The 21,648-nt window shown below is 37.4% G+C and overlaps 1 protein-coding gene across 4 annotated transcripts in view; it reads left to right on the forward strand.

Annotated features, from left to right (window-relative positions):
- ARMH4 (armadillo like helical domain containing 4) overlaps positions 1–18,719 on the forward strand; it is a 100,285-nt gene extending 81,566 nt beyond the window's left edge. For 3 of the 4 annotated variants that reach the window (XM_072428068.1, XM_072428070.1, XM_072428069.1), the window contains exons 6-8: positions 890–921; positions 12,739–12,873; positions 14,737–18,719. In XM_072428068.1, the coding sequence (XP_072284169.1) occupies positions 890–921; positions 12,739–12,873; positions 14,737–14,805 (236 nt within the window). In that variant the 3' untranslated portion in view covers positions 14,806–18,719. The remainder of the gene's footprint in view (positions 1–889; positions 922–12,738; positions 12,874–14,736) is intronic. The other variant, XM_072428071.1, reaches the window with a different exon arrangement.
- The last annotated feature ends 2,929 nt before the right edge of the window (positions 18,720–21,648 follow it).

Genomic DNA, 21,648 nt, shown 5'->3' on the forward strand with positions numbered 1-21,648 from the left:
TACCAAGGTTTAGCCTTGGAGTGGCAAAGTAGCATAGGGAAGCATCAGTGACTGAGAGTTGTTCTTTAGTAGAATGTGTTACTTATCTCTCTATGTGCAAAATAGCAAGTCTAATTAAATAATAAGTCTTTCTAAAGCGAGCCTGTAAAGATCAATATATGAGAGCTACCATTTGTGTCTTGTTTTTGATGTTATAGGCTTCCATGGTATCATACTTGTTTGTTGAAAGGCTTTTGAAAACATTAGAACTGCTTTTCTCTCCAAAGAAGTCAATAAGAATGTCAGTAAGGGTGGCATTTATCCCAACGGCCAGCAATTGTTTCCAATGACTCATAGACTAATGTATTGTTAGCTGTGGGTATAGTAATTATGGCAGGGGTTACCTGAAGACCTGAAGGTATTTTTAAGTGTATCCTCCATTGTAAAAAGGTTGAGAAAAAATAGTAAAGATGAACTCCAGGTGAATAGTAAAACCAAACAAAGAGAAACATTACAAAGTAATGCAATTGTATATGTGCTAAAACTATCATCAGCTGTATTTAAATGCTGTAACAAGTATTTGAATTTGTCTAGCTATCAGCATTCTGTATTTCCCAATATAAAATTACAGCATATAGTGTCATAAGATAAGAGAAAAATGAGTAGAGAGATAACTTTACCAGCATGCCACTGCTTAATGGTCCAATCAGATGTCAAGGGGCATGCTTCCAACCAGGGTATGCCCCTGCAGTAAAAGTTGAACACCAGTTTTAGATTTCCACATTTTTTGTCATTTTGCTGAGCTACCAGCCTAGGGTACATATTTTATGATATTAATATTTATACAGTCTTTACAGGTTTGCACACTTATTTTGCTCAGTTGCTAACTTTTTTTTTTCATTCTTTTTAGTAAGAAGTTGGATGGAAAAATTAAAAGATAAGGTAAGAGTTTTCATATTTTTAATGGAGCGAATAGATTTACTGTATACAACAATTGTCACCATTTCCAAATCACTTTATTATCTATTGGAAAAAAATGCCCCTAAACTCTATCATGTCTCCTAACCACTAGAAAAAAAAATGTACATTGGCCTTGAGTACCCAGTGACTGTGCCATCATTTGCTTTTGTCCCTGGGAGGAATGCATAATCTTTATTTAAGCATTATTTGCCTTGGAAGTGGCTTCATTATGTGAATTCTGGTGCCTATTGAATCCTTGTCTGTGTTCACAAATGTCTGACACAGAACCCCTGCTGCAGCCTCTTACCTCTTAATTTGTTACAAAGTTAAAATGTTTTATGGATCATTGAGAGGAATCCAAGGGAATGATTCTTATTTACTGTAGCATCTCAGAGGTAAGATTGTATTTGATGATGAAGAAACTGAAGCTAAGCCATCCCTAATACAAATATAAATCTGTAAATGTGAGCTATTTTATTCTGCATATACAATTTCTTATTTAAGTGTTGTCCCCGTATGTCAGAATATACTTTTCCTATTTCTGAATTTCTCCAACTAGGGCCATATGCTATGGCCAGCGCTTAGTCCGCCTTGATCTCCCGAGGTGGCGTTGTGTCTGGTGCATTTTTAGCTCACATAGAACACAGACACTTGTTTGCTTCTGAGCAATCTAATAAAGTCCAATAAACAAGCCTTCCAGAACACACTCAAATCTTGATAATTGGATCCAAATCACTGTATTTACTCCCAGTCACTGACAGCATGTGCTTTGTAATTAAACAGTTAGAGACAGCTCAGTTTGATGCACTGCAGATTAATCTGCATAGCTCCCAGCTTGCTGACTGATTCAAGTGGACATTGATATAAATGTTCTATTCTGAGACAGAATGCGTGGTAGGAGCTTGTTACAGGCCAACCTTGATTGGAAAAATGTGTGATTGTTAGACATTCGGCTCTGCAGTCTTATTATGCTGCTAATATTTTCCATCTGTAGTGAGAAATGGCTCACTACAGAATTTTAGGGACGGGCACAGTGGTGGAAGCGGTATAACAAGCGGTGCTGTATAATGTAGGTGGAGAAATGGAGATGTGTCCACTTTCTGGGAAAAGTGACAGGCTTGCTTTAAAGGATGTATATACCCAGAAATAAAATTGTACTACATTTGCAACTTCTACAGTTTTATTGAGAGCAAATTGATAGACTTTGCTAGGGGACAAAACTTGTCCATAGAGCTTGTGGGAGGTCTATGTCCACTTTAACTTGGGAACATCACAGACTTGCTGAGTGACGATCAATATTGTTCTTGTCTGCTGGTCTGTAATATGTTTTTCCCCCATCCTGTGGGTTTCATAATAGCATATGGGAGCTGACTGGGCCTAGTGGAGCTTCGTTCTTGCAGCTTGTTCTGGTGGGCTCCCTTATTGGATGGTGGGATCAACATAGAGTATGGTAGCAATATAAGTCTTAGTATATTTTTTTGTCGTCCTGTCCCAGTAACATCTGTACTTCCATTTCATATGTATAGGTAGGTAGAGAAAACTCTTCCTAACTGGGTCACTTGACCCAAGTTTTTTCATCTTCTTTATTCATTTTCAATCAAGGTTCCATTGAACCCCAGAGTTCCTCTAGAAGTTGCTAGGGGTTCCTTTAACAATGAGCAGTTTGTTCCTTTTAGGATAGTTACCACTGACATTGATGATCTTTTTGTCTATCTGTAGGAGTGACATTCTTCCCACTGACCACCACACTATTGTACTTTGAGCTGATAATATAATTATTGTCAGGGGTTCCCTAAGATCTGAACTTTATTTCAAGGGTATCCCTATGTTGAGAGGGTTGAGAAAAGCTGTTCTATTTAACAAGTACACTGATAATAGAGATACCAACACAAATTATGGCAGTAACTTACCATTTTTTTCATGTTTTTTTTGTTTATTCTTTAACAGTATTCATGGCTGTAAATCATAATTTCGGTGTTAGTATAGTCCAACTAGCTATCAGGCAGCACTAAAAAATTACATAGGACATTAATCCCATCGTAAATAAACTTGGTTGCCTACAAAGAGAAGTTCTAAAATAGGCAGCTTACATAAGTAAAAAAAGTTTCTTAGCAAAATCTTGACATACATCTGGGTATGAAGAATGCCTGCATCCCTTTCCAAATGCTGTGATTTCACCTGTCAGCCTACTGTTCAGGACACAGGATGAGGAGCAAGAGGAACCATAGCACACTGCAGGAGACCTTGGGATCCCATTTTTCTTGGGATCTTCTGTAATCACTTTCTTTTGATAAATGATCCATTTTGATCCAATGATAAAGATCATCAGGACCAACAGACAATGTATCTACCTACTTAGGACACAGAAAGCAATCAACAGAGAACAGGGTCAATAATCTAGCTATACATTCACTGTAAAGCTACGTACACACATCAGATTTTTATCGCCCGATAATCGGCATCGGCCAATTATCGGGCGAAAATCTGCCGTGTGTACAGTCGGTGTCGTCCATCGTCCGGACGACCGACCTGCCAGATCCACGGACGATGGACGACAGCCGATCGTAATGAAAGTGAAGGGGAGAGCGCGCAGCAGGGTGTCGCTCCGTCGCTCTCCCCCTCCCCTCTCCATAGAGCATGAACGGTGCTGTATGTACAGCACCGTTCATACATCGTGCACTCCCTTGTCGTTGGAAAGGATCGTGAAAGATCCTTTCCAACGACAAAAATTGGCAGTGTGTACGCAGCTTAAGAGCCCTTATTGGGTAAAAGTTTTGAAGCCACTTCCAACTAGAGATAGTGGTGAGAAGATAGACCACACTGGTAACAAGTAGATTTTTGTGCAGCCTACAAGGACAGTAATGCTAAGGCACTGGCACTAAAAATGTAGTCATCTTTTAACAGCCAATTATTCATGATACTGACAGACTAAGTGATCATTTGTCAAATTACTCAACTGCTATATACTTAGTGTCTGTTTTTCTTGGGAATATATTGTCTTTATTTTTTATCTTCAGCAACATCTTGGATTGGGTTTGTTCCAAAATTTCAATGTGCAGCTCACCTTTGAAATGTGAAATTGCTAAATCTAAATTACTCTTATGATATTGCTATATCTAAATTAATCTTATGATATCAGATTAACAAAGTCACCCTTTTATATTCATTATAATGTCATTTTGCATATCACGGTGTTATATTTATGGTGCATTACACCTTTTGTCCTACATCACAACAGCTCTAATAGCTAATTTGCGACCTCATGCAGACATGTCAGGTCATTCTTTGTCCTGGTTTGTTGCCCATCTGGTTTATAATGCAGGCAATCAGCAGTAAAGCAAAGTAAAATATAAAACTCATTAAGCTACCTACAGACTATAGTTCATCAGCAAACCAGATTCAGCAGCTCTGTCTCTTTTTTGTACACCTCTTTGGTTTTTACTGATTGTACCCTTTCTTGGTAATATATTCCAATCTATCTCCCAGCTTTCCAATTTCAAACTGAAATTGTTCCCAAGTATTGATCTAGCCCCCGCTTTTGTAAACTGCAGACGTCAAACTTTATTATTCTGCTCTTTTATCATCTACGCTAGCCCATTCCAGTCTACATCTGCCGTCTGTTATTTGCAAACATATATAAAGTGTGTTTATATATATATATATAAACATATATATATATATATATATATATATATATATATGTATATATATATATATATATATATATATATACATTAATTCCCTGTCGCACAATAACACTTTTAACAACCATTGGTGTGCTCCAACCTGCAGTGCATCAGAATGAATGGGGCCTGACTTCAGGATAGTGCTCAGTACAATACTCATCTCTGCAGCTATATTTAAATTTATACCAGGTGATCCTGCCATAAGGGACATTAGTTGGGTACCTCTTGTTATATGGTGACAACATTCTGCATCTGTGTACCAACTGTACTCATATGTTGACAAAAATAAGAAGGTTTCCAGTTAGCTTACGACTACATCTATTTAAATGTTACTGTACTTTCTTGGACTTACATATTTTAAATTGTTCAGCCTCATGATATCTTGATGGCTCTGATGTTGACTGCAAGGTATACATTTGTAATTGTAACTAATCGATCGATAAACACTTGGTTTTATAGACTGTTACATGAAAACCATTAGAGTGTTCCATCCATAAAATGAATTGCCTATTGATTTTGTATACATAAATTGAATATAGGTCTTTTAGCAATTGTAGCTCTCTGCAACTGTTAATGGACTAAGGAGGGATTCTAAGTTAAGTGATCCTGTTATTATTACGTTACAGGTCAAAATAAAAGTATGTCTTACATGTGTAAAAAAGCAGTTCCTTTTTAATTTAAAGGCCAAATGCCCTCCTTCCAACACAATTTACTAGGGTTTTGCTTTTGTTACCATTTGAAGGAAGGTGTATGCACCTAACTCCCCCATCAAGATTCCCTTCCAGCAGCATTTTATGGTGCACAAGACCACTGATCCAACTTTACAGTTGTGCCTCATGCTGGAAGGTGTCTGACAGTCTTCTTGTGATGATGTCTTAAGGTGATGATCCCTAAAGTCTTTCTGCAACTAGATGTCAAAGAGGATATATGCACATTAAGCAGGTAGTGACGTAGAAGGATCCAAGCCCTCTAAACAATATGAAGAAACCAAATAGAGTCAGGTACTGGACCATCACGTGCTTTGGGTAAGTATAATTGTATTTGTCAATTAGAGTGGGTTGGAAGGTGGGTGTGTGTGTGTGTGTGTGTGTGTGTGTGTGTGTGAGGGGTATAATTTGCCCAGCAATCAGCTAAAAAAAAAGTCAGCTTCACACAAATACCTGTGCATTGGCTAAGAAGTAAGTATTACACATGATGAAGTATTCTGATAACAAATTACCAGGTTAAGGGCTACCTGTTCTGTCATATACTAGACTTTGAACTCTAGAGATTTCTAGATGTGTAGAGATCCACCCAGTCCCTTTTGGAGCTTAATATTAATTAAATATAAAAGTTGTATGAAATCTACATTCTCATGTTCTTACTTTCTCGAGAATAAGGAATAGTATTTCAGTGGGGCACTTTAGCAAACGTAACTGAAGGTAATACTTTTAAGCCTTTAATGTAGTGGAAATCACGAAACGCTTTCAAGGCACAAGGCCCTTTATCAATATAATTACATATGTGCAGAAGACATGTCATTTTTTAAACTGCAGAGTGCTTTGGTAATGCAGGAAATTGCAAGGTAGCTCAGCTGGTGGATGTGCATTTCTAGACAGTGGAAATAATATGAACTGATTGCTTAAGTTATATCGAGCCTTATTTTCCACCAATGCAAAATGTTATGATGGGGACATGCATTTCAGAAGACACGTGTTTCCTGGAGGGCGGTGGAAGCTCAGCTGCACCCAAAATGGTTTCTGTCTTAGAGTAGAAGAATAGTAAGAATGTCTGCCAGGTTTCAAACAATGTCAGCACTGAGTATGTTAAATGAGAAGGAGTAGCAGGTTGCTTGACAGTAAGATCCATGGATCTCTGCATGGACAGGTTGTCTCTGACTTTTCATTATGAACAATAATAAGCAGGGTCCTTGTTGGTATTTAGTTGCCCAGCAGTCATGTCTGGATTAAATTACCTTTACATTCATAATATAATATTTAACCTACAGTTTGGGATTCAATATATTTGTAAAGCTGAATATATACATTTTAACCTGATGATTTTCTATATCCTTGTTATACAAAAACCCATATAAACTTATCAAGTCCATTAAATTTTTTATGGAAATTAGAAATTCGAATACTAAAAACGAATACTAAAGACAACACACTTTTTTTTTAAATTAAAGAAATTTAGCATATCTTTAGGACACCAAAAAGAAAGCCAACCACTATGCAATATTTTACCTTTACCTGACTAAAAGAAAAATATGTTATTAGATCTTATATTTTGATTTCTGATCATCATAAAGAACATATATTAAAATCCACTACACATTTACTTCATTGTGATAATCTGAATGTTTGTTAACCGACTCATTTCAAATGAATGCTGCATGCCAGGAGAGACTGTCTTGGCATCAAGTCTTACCATGCATAGATCACCATTTCATCTGCTGAGCTGTTCTCAGTGAACTGGTTCAGTGTGGCAGAAGCATTGTGTGTCCTGAGCCGTTGGGGAGGAGATTTTACTATGTCTGGAAAAGAGCAGTCGGAATATTTTTGTATCACTCCAGATCCCCTGAGCAAAGAGCAAGGGCTCTGCAAGGAGATAGAAGCCTGTGTCATGTGCAAGAATCCTATCAGTGTCAAAAATGACATCACACTCTTCAAGGTTAACAGATTTTGTACCCTGGAGAGTTGCTGCAGCAGCCTTTAACTCTTTTACATCTCACTAGCTGCTCCTGGCGGTTTCTACACCTTGGCCAGCCCTGTCCTATTATTGGCCATACTACTGGTTCTCAGTGAATGAAGATAAACCTCCTGGACCTAGTTTGTAGTCTTGTCATGATTTAGCATTTGCGAGTATCTGAATATTGATATAATAACTAAATATTACTATAAATATGTAGGTTTGGTTTAAATGTTTGTTTGGTGATTTCTACTCGAACTCCAACCACTATCAACTTCCCAACCTCACCTACTGCCTACAAGGTCATTAGAGTTTGTACCAGGGAGGGAAATGTAGGTAGCCATTGTTAAACTTTGAAAATACCAGTTGCCTAGCTGTTAAACTGATCTTCAAAATTTGTAGATCAGAAATTCTGACTTTTATCCTTGCAAGAGGCTTGTTTCGGGTCAGTAGCTCTGCAAGTATTGAGGGCATAGGCAGTCTAGAGATGACATGTTTAGAAGACTTTAGTATTGTGAACTCTAATATTTTTCTCAGTACAGGTGTCCTTTCAGAGCAACCTAAACTATGTTCCTTTACTATATGACACCGTACTGCGTTCTTAGGGGTAGGGAATGTAGTCAGGCAGTCAGCAGTTGCTATACTTTAAGTGCTAATTGACCTCTGACATCTCAAGTTACGGAGCTAGACTCAACCAAAAACTGTTTTTTTCCTAGTTTTGTAGTTAGGGAGTGTTAGAATTTTTGTTGGGTGTACACTACTGTTCAGGAGTCCATTTGAGAGATTTCCACTCACTTTTTGTGCTGACAGTAGAATAGGGAACTGCTAGAAATCCTTTCAAATGTTTATTTCTCTGTTCTTTTGCCTTATTTTCCATCATTTCTATCTGATGAAAATGTGTGCCACAGAACAGAAAATGGGGATATATTGTAGTCCTTTCTCAAACTATCCAAACATAAACTGTTCATATGTAAACTTAAAAATTATACTTTGTATAGTATTTACCTATAACGACTGTTAGGGTCTTTTTAGGCAGGTATTAAAGAATCAACTGAGGCCTAGAGTCCAAGCAACACCTGGTCTTCAGGATGGCCGGCTCTTCACTGCAAGGTGCTACCAGGCCCCAACCCTCAGGGCCACCATACCTGACGAAGGGTTAGGCGTGGAGACAGGTCATGTCCAGCAGACAGGAGGGGTAGAGCACAATGAGGCGAGGTTGGAGCTGGCAGTTGGAGCCAGGCAAATAGTCAGGGCAGGCAGCAGAAAAGTGTATCCGATATCAAGGTGCATTTTGCCTGTAGTCCTACTTAGGTTTTACCTTTGGAAAACATGTTTACAGCTCAAATATTAAAGGGATCACACAGTGCCTGCATTTAACCACTAATACTAGTTTATATTTTTGGTCAACATGACAGGTTCAATTGAACTCTGAACCATTTATTTGAAACAAATGATAAGCGGCTTTACGGAAAATATGCCAGTTCATAATTCATAATGATCATTAGACCTAAGACAGAAAAAAGACCGACAAAGCAATAAATTAAATATTTCAATTTGTAGGGAAAATTATTTGCTTATAACCCAAAAAATGAACATTTTAATGTTCAATTATGCACACTCAGTCACTCATCTGTGTAATCATGCCAATTTATATTATTGTTTGATCATTGTTGGAGTAGTTGAGATGACAGCAGCTGAGGCAGAAATATGCATTACAGAATATTTACCAGAATGAAGGTATTTTATAAGACATCACAGATACTTAAAGCAAAGGTGACCTTTAAGCTCCATCAGCTTTAAAATTCTTTGTCCTAATAGCAAGGTTGAACTCTCTCATAAAACACTTACTTAATAGTGCTTTCAAGACATTTTTTAGTATATATTAAGGTTTTTTTTTAATAGTTCTTTTGCTTATTGCATACAATCAGCATTTCGATAATTAGATGAGTTTGTGTCATGAAAGTTAAGTTTGCATTTTAAACAGTGACATCACTGGTTGTGAATAGAATATCAATGTATGTTCTTTGCATTCCAAGGCTTCGTTCATATCACAACGCGCAATATAATGTGCCGCACAGTGACACCAAGCAACCCACTGTATACCCATCTTGGGGTACATTTCCACTTACTGTCAATTGCACCCCAGTGCATGTATAAAATGCAATGCAACGCACCACAGTTCATAGATACAATCAATTTGTGTGCCCTGCATTGTGGAAAAACTGAGTCAGCGTATTTTTTAACATGCATTGGCAGCCTATTCTCAATAAATGGTCTGAATAAAACAATGTGCACAAAAACTGATTTGTTGTGTATTGTATAAAGTGCAAGTAAATTATGTTAATAAACTTCCTTTATAAAATGCTAACATATAACACAGCATTGTACATTAAATAGGGATTGCAAATGACAGATGAATATAAACTATGACACAAGAGGAGGAGAGGACCCTGCCCAAAAGAGCTTACAAATCTATAAGATTTGTCAGTTTACGCTATCCCCATCACTAATGCAACCCAAAGGATTTTCCGACACTGAATACAGCAATAGCAGCATATTATCTGGTCACTGTCAACTCTACAGGATTATTTTTTGGTTGGAGGCACCAATTGCCTGGTTCTTCCTGACCGTCATCCTTGATAGTGACCGATGACCATTTATGCTAGTTGCTGCAACCAAAGGGAGCCAAGAAAAAATGGCTGTTGAATTTGAACTAATTATGCTTGTTGTATTAGATTATAGCGAAGCAAATCCTTATCACCTCCTGGAAATTGATGTCTGACAACTAGGACCAGTCCTGCTCATAAGCAATGCTCAGACTTGCTTTGCAAATGGGCAGCAATGAGTGCCATAAAGTAAGTCAAGCTCCCTCTATGCACCATGCATAACTAAATAATATAAATAATTACAGCTTCTTGTTTTAATTATTCACAAGATTCAACATTTATACTTCTCTATGACTCATGCATTTTATAGGTAGGTTCAATGAATAAAACAAAACCAAATTAAATAACAAAACAGTACTTGTGCATACTGCTTCTCTCCTAGAAAACAGGAAATAAAACTGCCCTATTTTATCTTAATAAAATGTTGAATGCTGCGTACCAGCAATGTGTTTTTAGTGTCATTTTAATGTCCTTTAATTATAGAATTAAATAGTAAATAGAGGGAAATGGAACAGAAAAATCCAAGTCAGATAAAATCCATTTGGATCAGTTAAAAATCCAACCAGATTTGAAAAATTCAAAATAGGAGTAGAATATTGTATTTTTTAAAAATAATGGGTTAGAAATGGTTCATGTAGGCAGTTTTAGTAACATTGGACAGCATGGGAGAAGTATGAATTTCTGTTCTGTTCATCTCTAATTGTGGTGGGAAAACAGGCAAATTTGTAAACCACACTGGAAAAAAATTGGTGTGATTTATTTTGCCTTTTCCCAATTACAGTTCCCGCTAGTACTTTTAAAACTAATACTCTTTGCCCCCACTTTTCTTTTTAATAATACTGTATCTGACTTTATAGTTTTGTTTGAAGCCAGTACAGCAGTCTGTCATTGGGTGATCCCAAATTTGGACATTTGTGCCTACGTGTGGAATATCCAAACTAAATAACTCAACTCAAAATAACTTTGATCCGAGTTTGAATCCCAATGACACAGTTGGGTCTCCCCCAAGGCAGCCATCCCTTATAAGCAGTAAACACACCCCAACCTCATGGTCAGTCTAAACAGAGACTTTTTCGTAAAACTAACACTGATCAAATTGGAAAAAAAAATTTTTTTTTAATTTTTTTTACATCTTTTTATCTAAAGTTTCAAAAATATTTTAAAAATAAATAAATGGCCAGAAGAAATCCAGGTCTTTGTAAAGACAATGTTAACTTATCAATACAAATTGGTGTGCTTGTTGGTTGCTATGTCCTGAACATAATACATTAAATACATTGTACACTGTACAATCTCATTTAATACCTAACTCGGTATATAAGTTCCAATTAGCAAGCTATTACAGCAGGTCCCGGTTTAAGCCTTCAGTTCCTCATGTTGATGGTGGCAGCTTTCACCTGGCATCATGACATTCCTACAGCAAAGTTGATACGTTGTGGGCTTATGTTTATAGCTATGCTCTCTCAGGTCTTTTTTTTTTTTTTTTGCTTTATTTTAATTCTGTTCAGCTCAACATTACATTTTCATTACAGTATTACCATAAAATGATTATAAATGACAATTGTATATGTTTGTGTTTTCCATGCAAATGAACAGTTCTGTGCTTATACGATAAGAACATAAGTGTGGTATCCCATAGCATCCATCAGCAATTATATTTCATTGCTTGAGAGCTTTATGGGCGTTTGATCTGTTTAAAGTCTGGATTGGGGTCAATTTAAGTGAGCTCAAAAATTAAGTACTGAATTCAAAATCCTTCGACAAACAGTTGTGAATGCAAACAACAAATGTCTGGGAACATTAAACCCCAAAAGGAACCTAATTGGGTAGACAAATGGGAACAGTCAATGCTAACTTGTTTTTTAAAGGTGCATACTCTAGGGATGTCATCCTTATCCATGCTTGGTAAGCCTCCGGCTGAATCTGCATATTCGATATCGGGATGACTTGTTTTGGCTGTACCAGGAGGGAGGGATGGTTTACTCATGTGAGTGTAGACCTTAGAAATAACCCATTGTAGCATCATGGGGGAAGGGGAGTAGTTTTCCATGCTTAGTGCACCCTAATAGCAACAATCGGTTTTGGGTGGCATTGCCATGTGCTTTACAAAGAATGATGCAAGCAGGGCAGAGCTCTGAAGAACAAATATTAGGACAGCATAACATTACACTAGGTAGAGTACAGTTGGAATACAACCATAAGCAAAACATCTGGACAGTTAACACAGTGTCCTGTTCTTTTAATTGGGCTCATTATGCCATGGTCATTGCCAGAAAGGGCCCAGCCCTGTCCAATGTGAGGGAACATTGGGGTGAAAGTGATCAGGGTTCTAAAACACCCCTTAACTCGGTTTACTCTGTGGAATAGTTACAGGCACTCTCCTACCTGCAAATCTACACAATTCTGATGCATCCTTAGCTCAGTTTTGCACTACATGGTGAATTATACAATATTATAGGATAAATGCTTTTTTTTGAGCATGATATTCAATCTTGATTATCCCCGGTATCCTGTCTGAATTAGGGAAATGAAGGGTTCTCTTAAGATTTGATCAGGTGTCAACAGCTGCTGTATAGCATCTGCAAGTCAGCTGTTTATAAGTAAGTACATTGGGGCCTGTAATTTGTCAATGTCCAGCGCTATGCAGATGGCACAGTAGAGACCGCTGTCGTAAATGTTGTGTAATGTAATGCTTTTCAGCTTTTTTACTAGCTTTCGTAGAGTTTTACAGACACAAAACGATTCCTGAATATTTATACCTTCTGTTTGCCATGCAGGCCGGGTACATGTCTGGGATGCTGGTGCCGGTGGGAGTTGGCATAGCTGGAGCACTTCTTATCCTCGGAGCTCTGTACAGCATAAAGATTATGAATCGCCGCAGGAGAAATGGCTTCAAACGGCATAAAAGAAAGGTAAGAGGCTGCCTGTGCTATTCATTCATTATTAAGTTTAGTCCAGTCTCTTCTTAACCTTGACACAAGAACCTAAGTTATAGTTAAATATTTTACTCGTCCAGGAGAGAATAAAGCAAACCTGTCACCACGTGCTGCAAAGGAGGAACGTTATACCTATTTGGCGGTGTGCTTATTTAAGTTATAGTTTTACTGCCTTTTTGGTTTCAATAAATTTTAAATACATTTTCCAAAAAAACATTAATAACAATACCGATTTATTGACTTTTTAAAAACAACTCCAGACATGTAAGAGAGGAGAATTAGTATATGTCGGGTAACTCCGTGCCCACTGATATTTTTCACTATTTCCTTATTTGCCTTTGGAAGAAGTCTCACAAATGAGACACATATAGCAAAAAGGCCTGATCGTTTTAAACCATTCCTTATTATATCCAAATAAAAAGTATGAGTATGGAATAGAAAGAAAAGTCAATTAATTGATTAAGAAAAAGATCACCAGTTACCAGGGGCAAAATACACAGACTGTTTGTTACTGCTTCCTAGTAGGGATTTACCTTTTCTACAATCCATAGGTTAAAACATATCTGTTAGGGGCAATCTATATCATGAAACATAATCTTTTCTAACAGATGCTGTGAGATAAACCCATAGATCCAAGATGTGATGAGTGGCCTATTAGCTTTTTTTTGATGTGTTTGCATTAAGGCAAAATTACAGGCTGGCATAAAAAATTAGATTCTCCCCTAATACACAGTACAGCCATGTCCATATCCAAATGAGCAATATCCTATTCAAATGGGAGCTACACATGGCAGAAAATAGAATTTTGTTTATTAAAGTTGAGCTTAACCTAAAACAAAAAAAGCCTAAAAAAATAAAACCTAAACTAAAAACTAAGAACATGCATTTCGGTATAAGCTGCTCAGTGCATGATCCCAGCATACCTGGGTGTTTTAATATGAATGAGAAGTTGCTACCTGACCAAAAATGGTAGCTGAAGAGCCCTATCCTAGAAAAGAACCGGGTTATAATAAATCAGTTCATGTCACCCAGTGTTTTTCTATATCAAATACCTACTCTACATCTACCAAATACTTATACTACATCATACCTACCTACTTAACATCAAACAACTCTAGGTAACATTCAAGGATTGCTGGCTAACATTAGCGGAGAGGTAATTTTACATTTTACCAGTAGCTGATCATTTAGGCTCCAGCTCTGTCCCGCTCATTATATGCAGAACACGTTCAGTTAATACTAAAATCTTCCTAAAAATTTTAATATTTTTACCTATTACTTATTACAATGAGAGGCAGTTAGGAGCTTTCCTCTGGCTTTCAACAAAAAAATATTCTTTTTATTGGAGAGCCCCGCAAGCTCGAGATGAAGGTGAAACTAGGAAACTAATTTAACCATTCCAGGAGCTTTTTTTTAAGAAAAAAGAATTCTGTTTCTAGAAATAACTATGGTGTGACAAATCTATTGGAGCCGAGATTAAATTTTGGATTTAATTGCACTTTATTACAGAGCAGCAGAGCACTGATAAAGAATTGCTCTGCCCATCCCCAATGTAATGGTCACAGTGTTAGATTCACAGCACTGTGCACTATGGCAGAGCCTAAGTTTCTGCTAGTGCTTTTACTGTCTCCTTATCTTACAATATGATTCCTGCTGCGTAGAGGGTTAGAGGAGGGGGATATGATACGAAAATCTGGTGTTTTATTGTCTGTCTAGAGTTCAGCATTAATAGTTAAAAAAAAATACTGCAGTATCTATCTCTTCCCAACCTCCTGCACTGCAGTGTTTTGTGGGTTACAAAGTGGCAAATGCTGATTGTTCCATCTTTTGTTTTCTAAGCAGAGAGAATTTAACAGCATGCAAGACCGTGTCATGCTCTTAGCAGACAGTTCTGAAGATGAATTTTGAATGGGACTGCTTGGAGCTGCGAAAGGGGACTTCATGACAGTTCTGCAAGATAAGAACACTAGTCCTGCAATCTCACTGCTATCAGCCAGCTGTGTACCAACCCTGTAGTGATCATCATGCATTGAGATCGGCAGCATGCTGTCTTGTACATGTCTGTTTTTATACGACAGTGAAATGATACGTGTTAATATGCAGAGTCCTAGTGCAACTGTGATATATGTTTTATAGCAAGCTATTTTTTGTACTTTGTTACGTCGTAACAATCACTATGCTGATCTTGTTGGAACAATGCAGGAAGTGTATAGGTAGAGTTATAGTAATGATGAATATTGAATTTACAGTGTCAGTATAGTTTCAGTGCTGTATGGAAGGCAATAAAACTGTCCTCCTTCAATACTGGTACTGAATGGTTACAGATCTGTTCCTGCCTATTCCTTATAGTGGACCTTTCACTAACATAGAAGGTTCCTCTATGTTGTCTGTCCCCCTCTCCAAATCACCAAATCTCAGTAGATGAAAAATGTGCCTGTAGCACCTAGGCAAGGATGATGTTAGCGCCCTTCCAGGAAGGTTCACATGGCATGGAAATCTTAGAAGAAGACACTAATGCAATGAACTGCACTATCTTCTTGTGAAGTTTTGGTTTGCTGTACATTACACAGCAATCTACCTGCAATGACACAGCTACATGAAAAATGAGGTAAGGCAAGTATAATGCTAATAATTTTTTAATGCATTTTGCACTTACTAGAATAGGTCATTTGGGGAGAGGCCCAGACAATATAAGGAGACTTTTTATTTTAGTGGAAGGTCTGCTTTAAAGTGCCCAATAAACTAAGCATACATCCTAATACACAACATTGCAGGGAATATATTATATCACACTTCTGCAGGACATTTAAAAAATAAAAAAAATGGAATGGACATAAAAGTTACAGGAAGTTAGCATGGTCAGCCTGTGCGAGAATGACATTCAAAGTGCCCCGGATTTAGGAAAATAAAATGTGTATTCTTGTAATGCTTTTAATCTTTTATTTTTTTAATCTTTATAATTGTGTTAGCTATTGATTTCTCCATTATGCTCAAGATCTAATTTTTTTAATGTAAGTATCAAAGATAGATGTGTCCATTGACTGCTGTAGACTGCAGTAGAACAAGGGCAAGATTTTTTTTTTGGGGTTCTCTTTGGGTAGAATTAATTCTTTAAAAATCTATTTGGGAATAGTGGCATTTTAAAATATTGAATATATTATAATAATATTGAAAGTTGAATTTTTACTACGGGTGTTCTTAAACAAATGTACCCCCCTAAAAAAAAATCCTAATACCCGCTTGTCTTCGCTCCTGCCAGATCCACTGGCCCATTGGAAGAAGCAGCTAGTCAGCTATTCCTTGTGCACAGAAAAGTCTCTGTTCATTACTATGAAGAGGACATTCACTGCTGGTACACATAATAGGCAACCTCCCCATATGAAGAAATATCTCCCTAGCCAGGAGAGTTTGCAAAGTTGACAGCAATGCTTCCACTGGGTCACACAGCATGGATGTAACAGGAACAAGGACAGGTGAGCATAAAGCTACGTACTCACGTCAGATGATTCTTGCCCGAATGGTTGTGCTTGAAACTCTGACGTGTGTACAATGGTCTCCCCAATGTCAATCAACAATCTGCCATCAACTATAACAAAAGAAGTTGATTTTATATGTTCAGTTAAACTATGTACATGTGTAGTACATCGGATAATATCTATATTATTTCTTTTGGTTTCATCGCATTTGATCACATCCATGGGAGCTTAGTTGTGCCATCAAAGTGTGAAAGTACTCCACCCCTGGCTCCTTTAATGAGCATGTCCAAAACTGATGCCATTGTTATATTGCAGCAAGGATTCTTTAACAGAGACTAATACTTACCTTACTCCACGATCCCAGCTTTCCGGTCCTGCATTTTACTTAATGACATTGGAAAAGGGTCGGTGACAACACTGCCAAGAGAAGTGGCCTTAGGGGAGCCATTTGCCACAATAGTAAATGACAGGAACAAAGATTGCAGAACGTTGGATTAAGTTAGGTGACACATTTTAATAACTCATCTCCTAGAAAACTAACAGCATACTACTCATCTGCTGGTGGGATAGATTTTAATTTTCAGAACTGCCTAGAATTAGCCCTGAATCACATGGATGATAAGAGCCAATACAGGGTGGCTTATCAACTGTCAACCACTGATCATAATCCTTCTAAAATTTAAACAATTGAGAGCACTGTTTTCATTCATTTCAATGTTCAGAACTTATAAAAACAGTTAATCAGCAATTGACAGGTGTATGGCCACCCTGTAACTGCTCACACAACCATTGGAATGTTGCAAGGCTTAGACATGGCCCACTCTCCTAAGTGCAGTGGATGCAAAATGTTGTCACAATGCAACATTGAAATATTTCAGCTATAATAATATAAAAATCACCCTTAAATATTAGAAATGTTATCACCACTGCTGACACAGTTATTTGTTCTGCATGAGAGCGTGCTTTATAGGATAAGAACTAAGTGATGCCTTAATTAAAGCTAACCTGTCAGACTTTTCAAAGGCATAAACTTAAATGTCCTGGGGACACAGATAAGGAGGGGGGCTTCTAACCATAAGAGAGCTATTTATTCCACTAATAATTCATGATCACTGCTCAAGGTAATATTTTGTTACTATAGTTCTTATCCAAAGAACAGGGTTGATATTGATTAGATCATTTTATATCAAAATTGTGAAATTCTGTTTGCAATACTCAATTTCAGCATTTCAGTGCAATAAATGAGGGCTAATGGAACCAGGACATTACTGAAATGTATGCAGATACTAGGGCTTACTCATAACAAAATGGAAAACAGTGACTTATGCATGGAAATATTTAAGTACAGGGTCATTTTGCCAGAGAATTAGCAAACTTGCACTTTTTATTTTGTTTTAATATTCAATGCAGGTATGTATTAAATATCATTAGTTTAAATGCAATGTATTTGATTTTCTACCCGAATTTAACCCCATCTGCAGCAGTACTTAGACTAGGAGCAAATATGAGTCTTGCATGCCTATGTACTGACAAAAAAGATACTGGAATAAGTTTATCAGTTTGCTGTTCTTTTCTTCACTGTCCATTCACAGGCTGGGAGAAGTAGGTGACCCAACTTTTTTGTATAAAAGCTGTTAACTGTCCAGCCCAGATGTACTATCTGGCGGGATATGAATACTTAGCCTTTTGGTGGGTAAGGCAGCCCTCAGCTGTGTACTTAGCTGTTTCCCTGGAGTTCAAGTTAAATACAAATTTTAAAAAATGCCACTTTTTTATTGGGTGTCTATACTCCCTTTATCCAATATACATACTCACCAGTCCCTGTACCTTAGTGCCACACAGTCTCTAGTTGGGTCTCTTAGTTGGGTCCTATGCATATCCTGGTTGCCATCTGGTTGGCCCTACTGGGATATACATTACATGCAGAATACAAAATCTCAAAACAAATACATAAGATCACAGTAAGAATGCACAGGACCATGGGGAAGACATTAGGCAATACAGCCAAGATCTCATTAAAGTTGCTGTAACTTGATGAGAGTAAAGCAGGTGCTTGTTTTTTTAGTTTAGATGCAGTGTCCTTTAATTTGTCTTGATATATTTAAGGGGCATATGTATTTTAAAAGTGCACTTATCTTTAAACTTTAATAGAAATACCCCTTTTATGCATTTTCTGGAGTCTAAACTCACTGTACCAGTGCCCATGTTATTCTTTTTAGGTGCAGCTTGATGAGTTTTCATCCATGCCCATACACTTCCCATTGAGTTAGTTATCCCTACTGAACAGGTAAACGGATCTATTCTGCCTGCAGAGATTAAAAACCTTTCCATGTTTTTTCCCAAACCAAGCATTTTGCCCCGGCAATTTTAAAGTGGAAGACTAGGGGAACATCCTCTTTGGAGACATTGCCAGGGAAGGCTACCAAGCCAGTGAGTTATTCTAGCCCATTAGAGTCCACTCCATAAGTAAAATATTAATTTTGAGAACAGTATATAAAAGCTGTAAATTACCCTTGTTGAAGATATTTCAGATAAGTGTGTTTTGATGTTTTGCTATCTATGTGATGTTAATGCATTGCAGAGCTAATAGATATATTTCCCAGCCAGAGCCACCCCCACTAATAATTTGGTTAATATGTTGTGCATTGAAACAGTGTGTGAAAAAAAGTGCTATTTAGCAGCATGGCTCAAGCTTAGCTGAGAACATGCACATAGGTACTTTACCTATGTATAGGCACTTTCCCTCTAATGTCCCAGCCTGTGTTTTCTAAGGTATTTATACCCTACCATCCAATATTGTGAACGTGGGATTCAGGAAGCATCAGTGATAGTCACCAAGTGCCACCCTTTTGGCTTTTTAGAAAATTGGGGCTTTTTGACATAACATGGTCAAATGATTTTTTTGTTTTCAGTCTACATGTAAATAATATATGAAATATGGAACCATGAAATCTCCATTGCAGAGTTTTTTCCTTGGCTTCTTTTAGGATTTGTCTACATTAGGCTGTTGGCTATGGGACTGGGAATTAAAGGACGGGGGCTAAGAAAGAAGATTTTATCCAAGCCCACAATGAGAACATTATTATGCAGGATTGACTATAGACCAAAGCATTTTTTATTTCATTTTCCCTAGACGCTATGATTTCTTTTTTTTTCATTTTTTTTTTTTTTTTGTGGGGGAGGGGACAGTCTTCTAATTTACGCTTTAAAACTTTAAAGTTCAAAGACCATAAAGGAAACATCTTGACTACCTTACTTTCTATGTAGGCCCTAAATCCAAATAACAGGCACCTTCATGACCCAGCTCACATTTATAGTGCCTGGAGTTCACTAAAATCCTGGTGTCCTTCTAGGCAATTAAAAGATACACAGCTTCCTGGTCATTAAATGTAGGCACCCTACATATTGGGCAAAAGGCCTCATGATTGATAATTACCAGAACTTCAAAAAATCAAGGTATCCAGTTTATGCACCTTTGACTGCATTACATCAGCTGGGTCTATACAGGTCTATCTCGGTTCTATGATTTACAATTTCATTTTATAAAAGGTATCCTTCCAAAGAGTAAGTAATAAAAGGGCCCGATAATGCCTTAAAGCAACCCTGATAACATCCCCATTTTCTTGGTTGAGGTAAAGAGTCAGCCTGCTCAGACATGGGTGTTTGAAAGTCCAACCACCTACTAGCTTCTGCAGGCACCACTAAGTTCACGGTCTCTTCCTAGCTGATGTCATTATATTAGCTATAGCAGGTGGGTCAACCTGGGAACTTCAGCAAAGATACTTCACTACTTGAATCCCTAAGAAATGAAGCTAGTTGGTGACTCTCTTCCACCTGGTATTGAGATTTTGGAATGACTCATTAAATGTTGATGTTACCTAGCTTTACTATGCAGAAGTGGTCTTCAGTGATTGGAGCTGGATTGGCCCAATTTAGGAAGACATAAAATATATGTATAAACAACTAGCCAAACCCCAGCATTATACACTATAGCGTAGACATAAGGCAATACTAATATGTGTGTAGAGAAGTTATTGAATGCTACTTTGTGCTTGTCAATTTTCTACTGTATCTATGACATGAGCCACATGTCATGTCGCTGAACAAAGGACAACCTAGAAATTTGACTTTGTAGCCATTGATTTGGCAATAGAATTGAATAAATATCTTCTTAACGTAATGCATGACGAGTCTCTGTAGAACTATATGCTGCAAGTTGTCAGTATGAATTGTTGTCTCTTTTCAAATAAAGGGGTTCTGAAAGTGTGTTGTGTTTTTTGTGATGTCTAACCATAAACACATACAGAAAGCAGACAGAGTTGGAGATGAAGATGGAAGGGACTGGAGCTATAGGCAGTTCCTTTGCTGCACTTGACTGCATACCGGGCACTTTTCAGTAACAACTTGGCTTATTTTGGTTACTGAAAAGTTGTGTCACAATACAGGGGCACCAGACAGTTGGGGTATAATACAAAGATGATAAAAAACAGAACATACTAAGAGGGTGGGCACTAGAAACTTAGAGCAAAGTATAGGGTAGTGGTAGAAAGCCCACAGAATTATAGGGGTTACTGGAAAACTTCCCACATTCCCTTTGATGAGGAGATTTGACATAATTGTGATCGGTTGAGCCTGCCATTACAGCAAAGTCCATAGACAGTTCTCTGTATGAATTTATGAAGTATCCAATCTTTTGATTTGTTTCTTCTTTGCCCCCTTTTGATTTTCGCATAACAACATATGATGAAACCATGACAGTGACATTCATAGTCAAAATCAATAATTTTCTTATATATTTTATATGGCCTTTGAAAGCTGGATTTGAACAGTCCTTGTGCAAACATATTCTGTTTTACATAATATTGAGATATTCTGCAACATTTTTACAGAATACAAATAGTTTGCAAGAGCAGTACATAAGTGGTAATAAAATAAATGAGTGTCTGTTCAATGAGAGAAACAATAAGATACATTTTTGAGGGTTTCTTCTAGGTATTAAATATACATTGTGCCAGGAACAGTTTTTAGAGATGCCTCGGGAGGTAGAATGGAGGAAATTGTCACCAGAACAAATGTTCCTTTGGACAATAAACATTTAAAACCCCTCTCTGTATGAGACTGCAATAGGTCTGATTTAATAAAATTCTACCAGACCAAAGAAGATAGACTATCATGGAAGATCCTGGGAGTTCCAGCAAATCTAGAATGGGTATTGTCCAGTAATTGCAAATGGATTTTAAGAAATCTATCCATCACCCAGGTTCTCCCATGATAG

The sequence above is a fragment of the Pyxicephalus adspersus genome, chromosome 12 (assembly GCF_032062135.1).
Source record: "Pyxicephalus adspersus chromosome 12, UCB_Pads_2.0, whole genome shotgun sequence".
In the NCBI taxonomy this organism is placed as follows: Eukaryota; Metazoa; Chordata; class Amphibia; order Anura; family Pyxicephalidae; genus Pyxicephalus; species Pyxicephalus adspersus.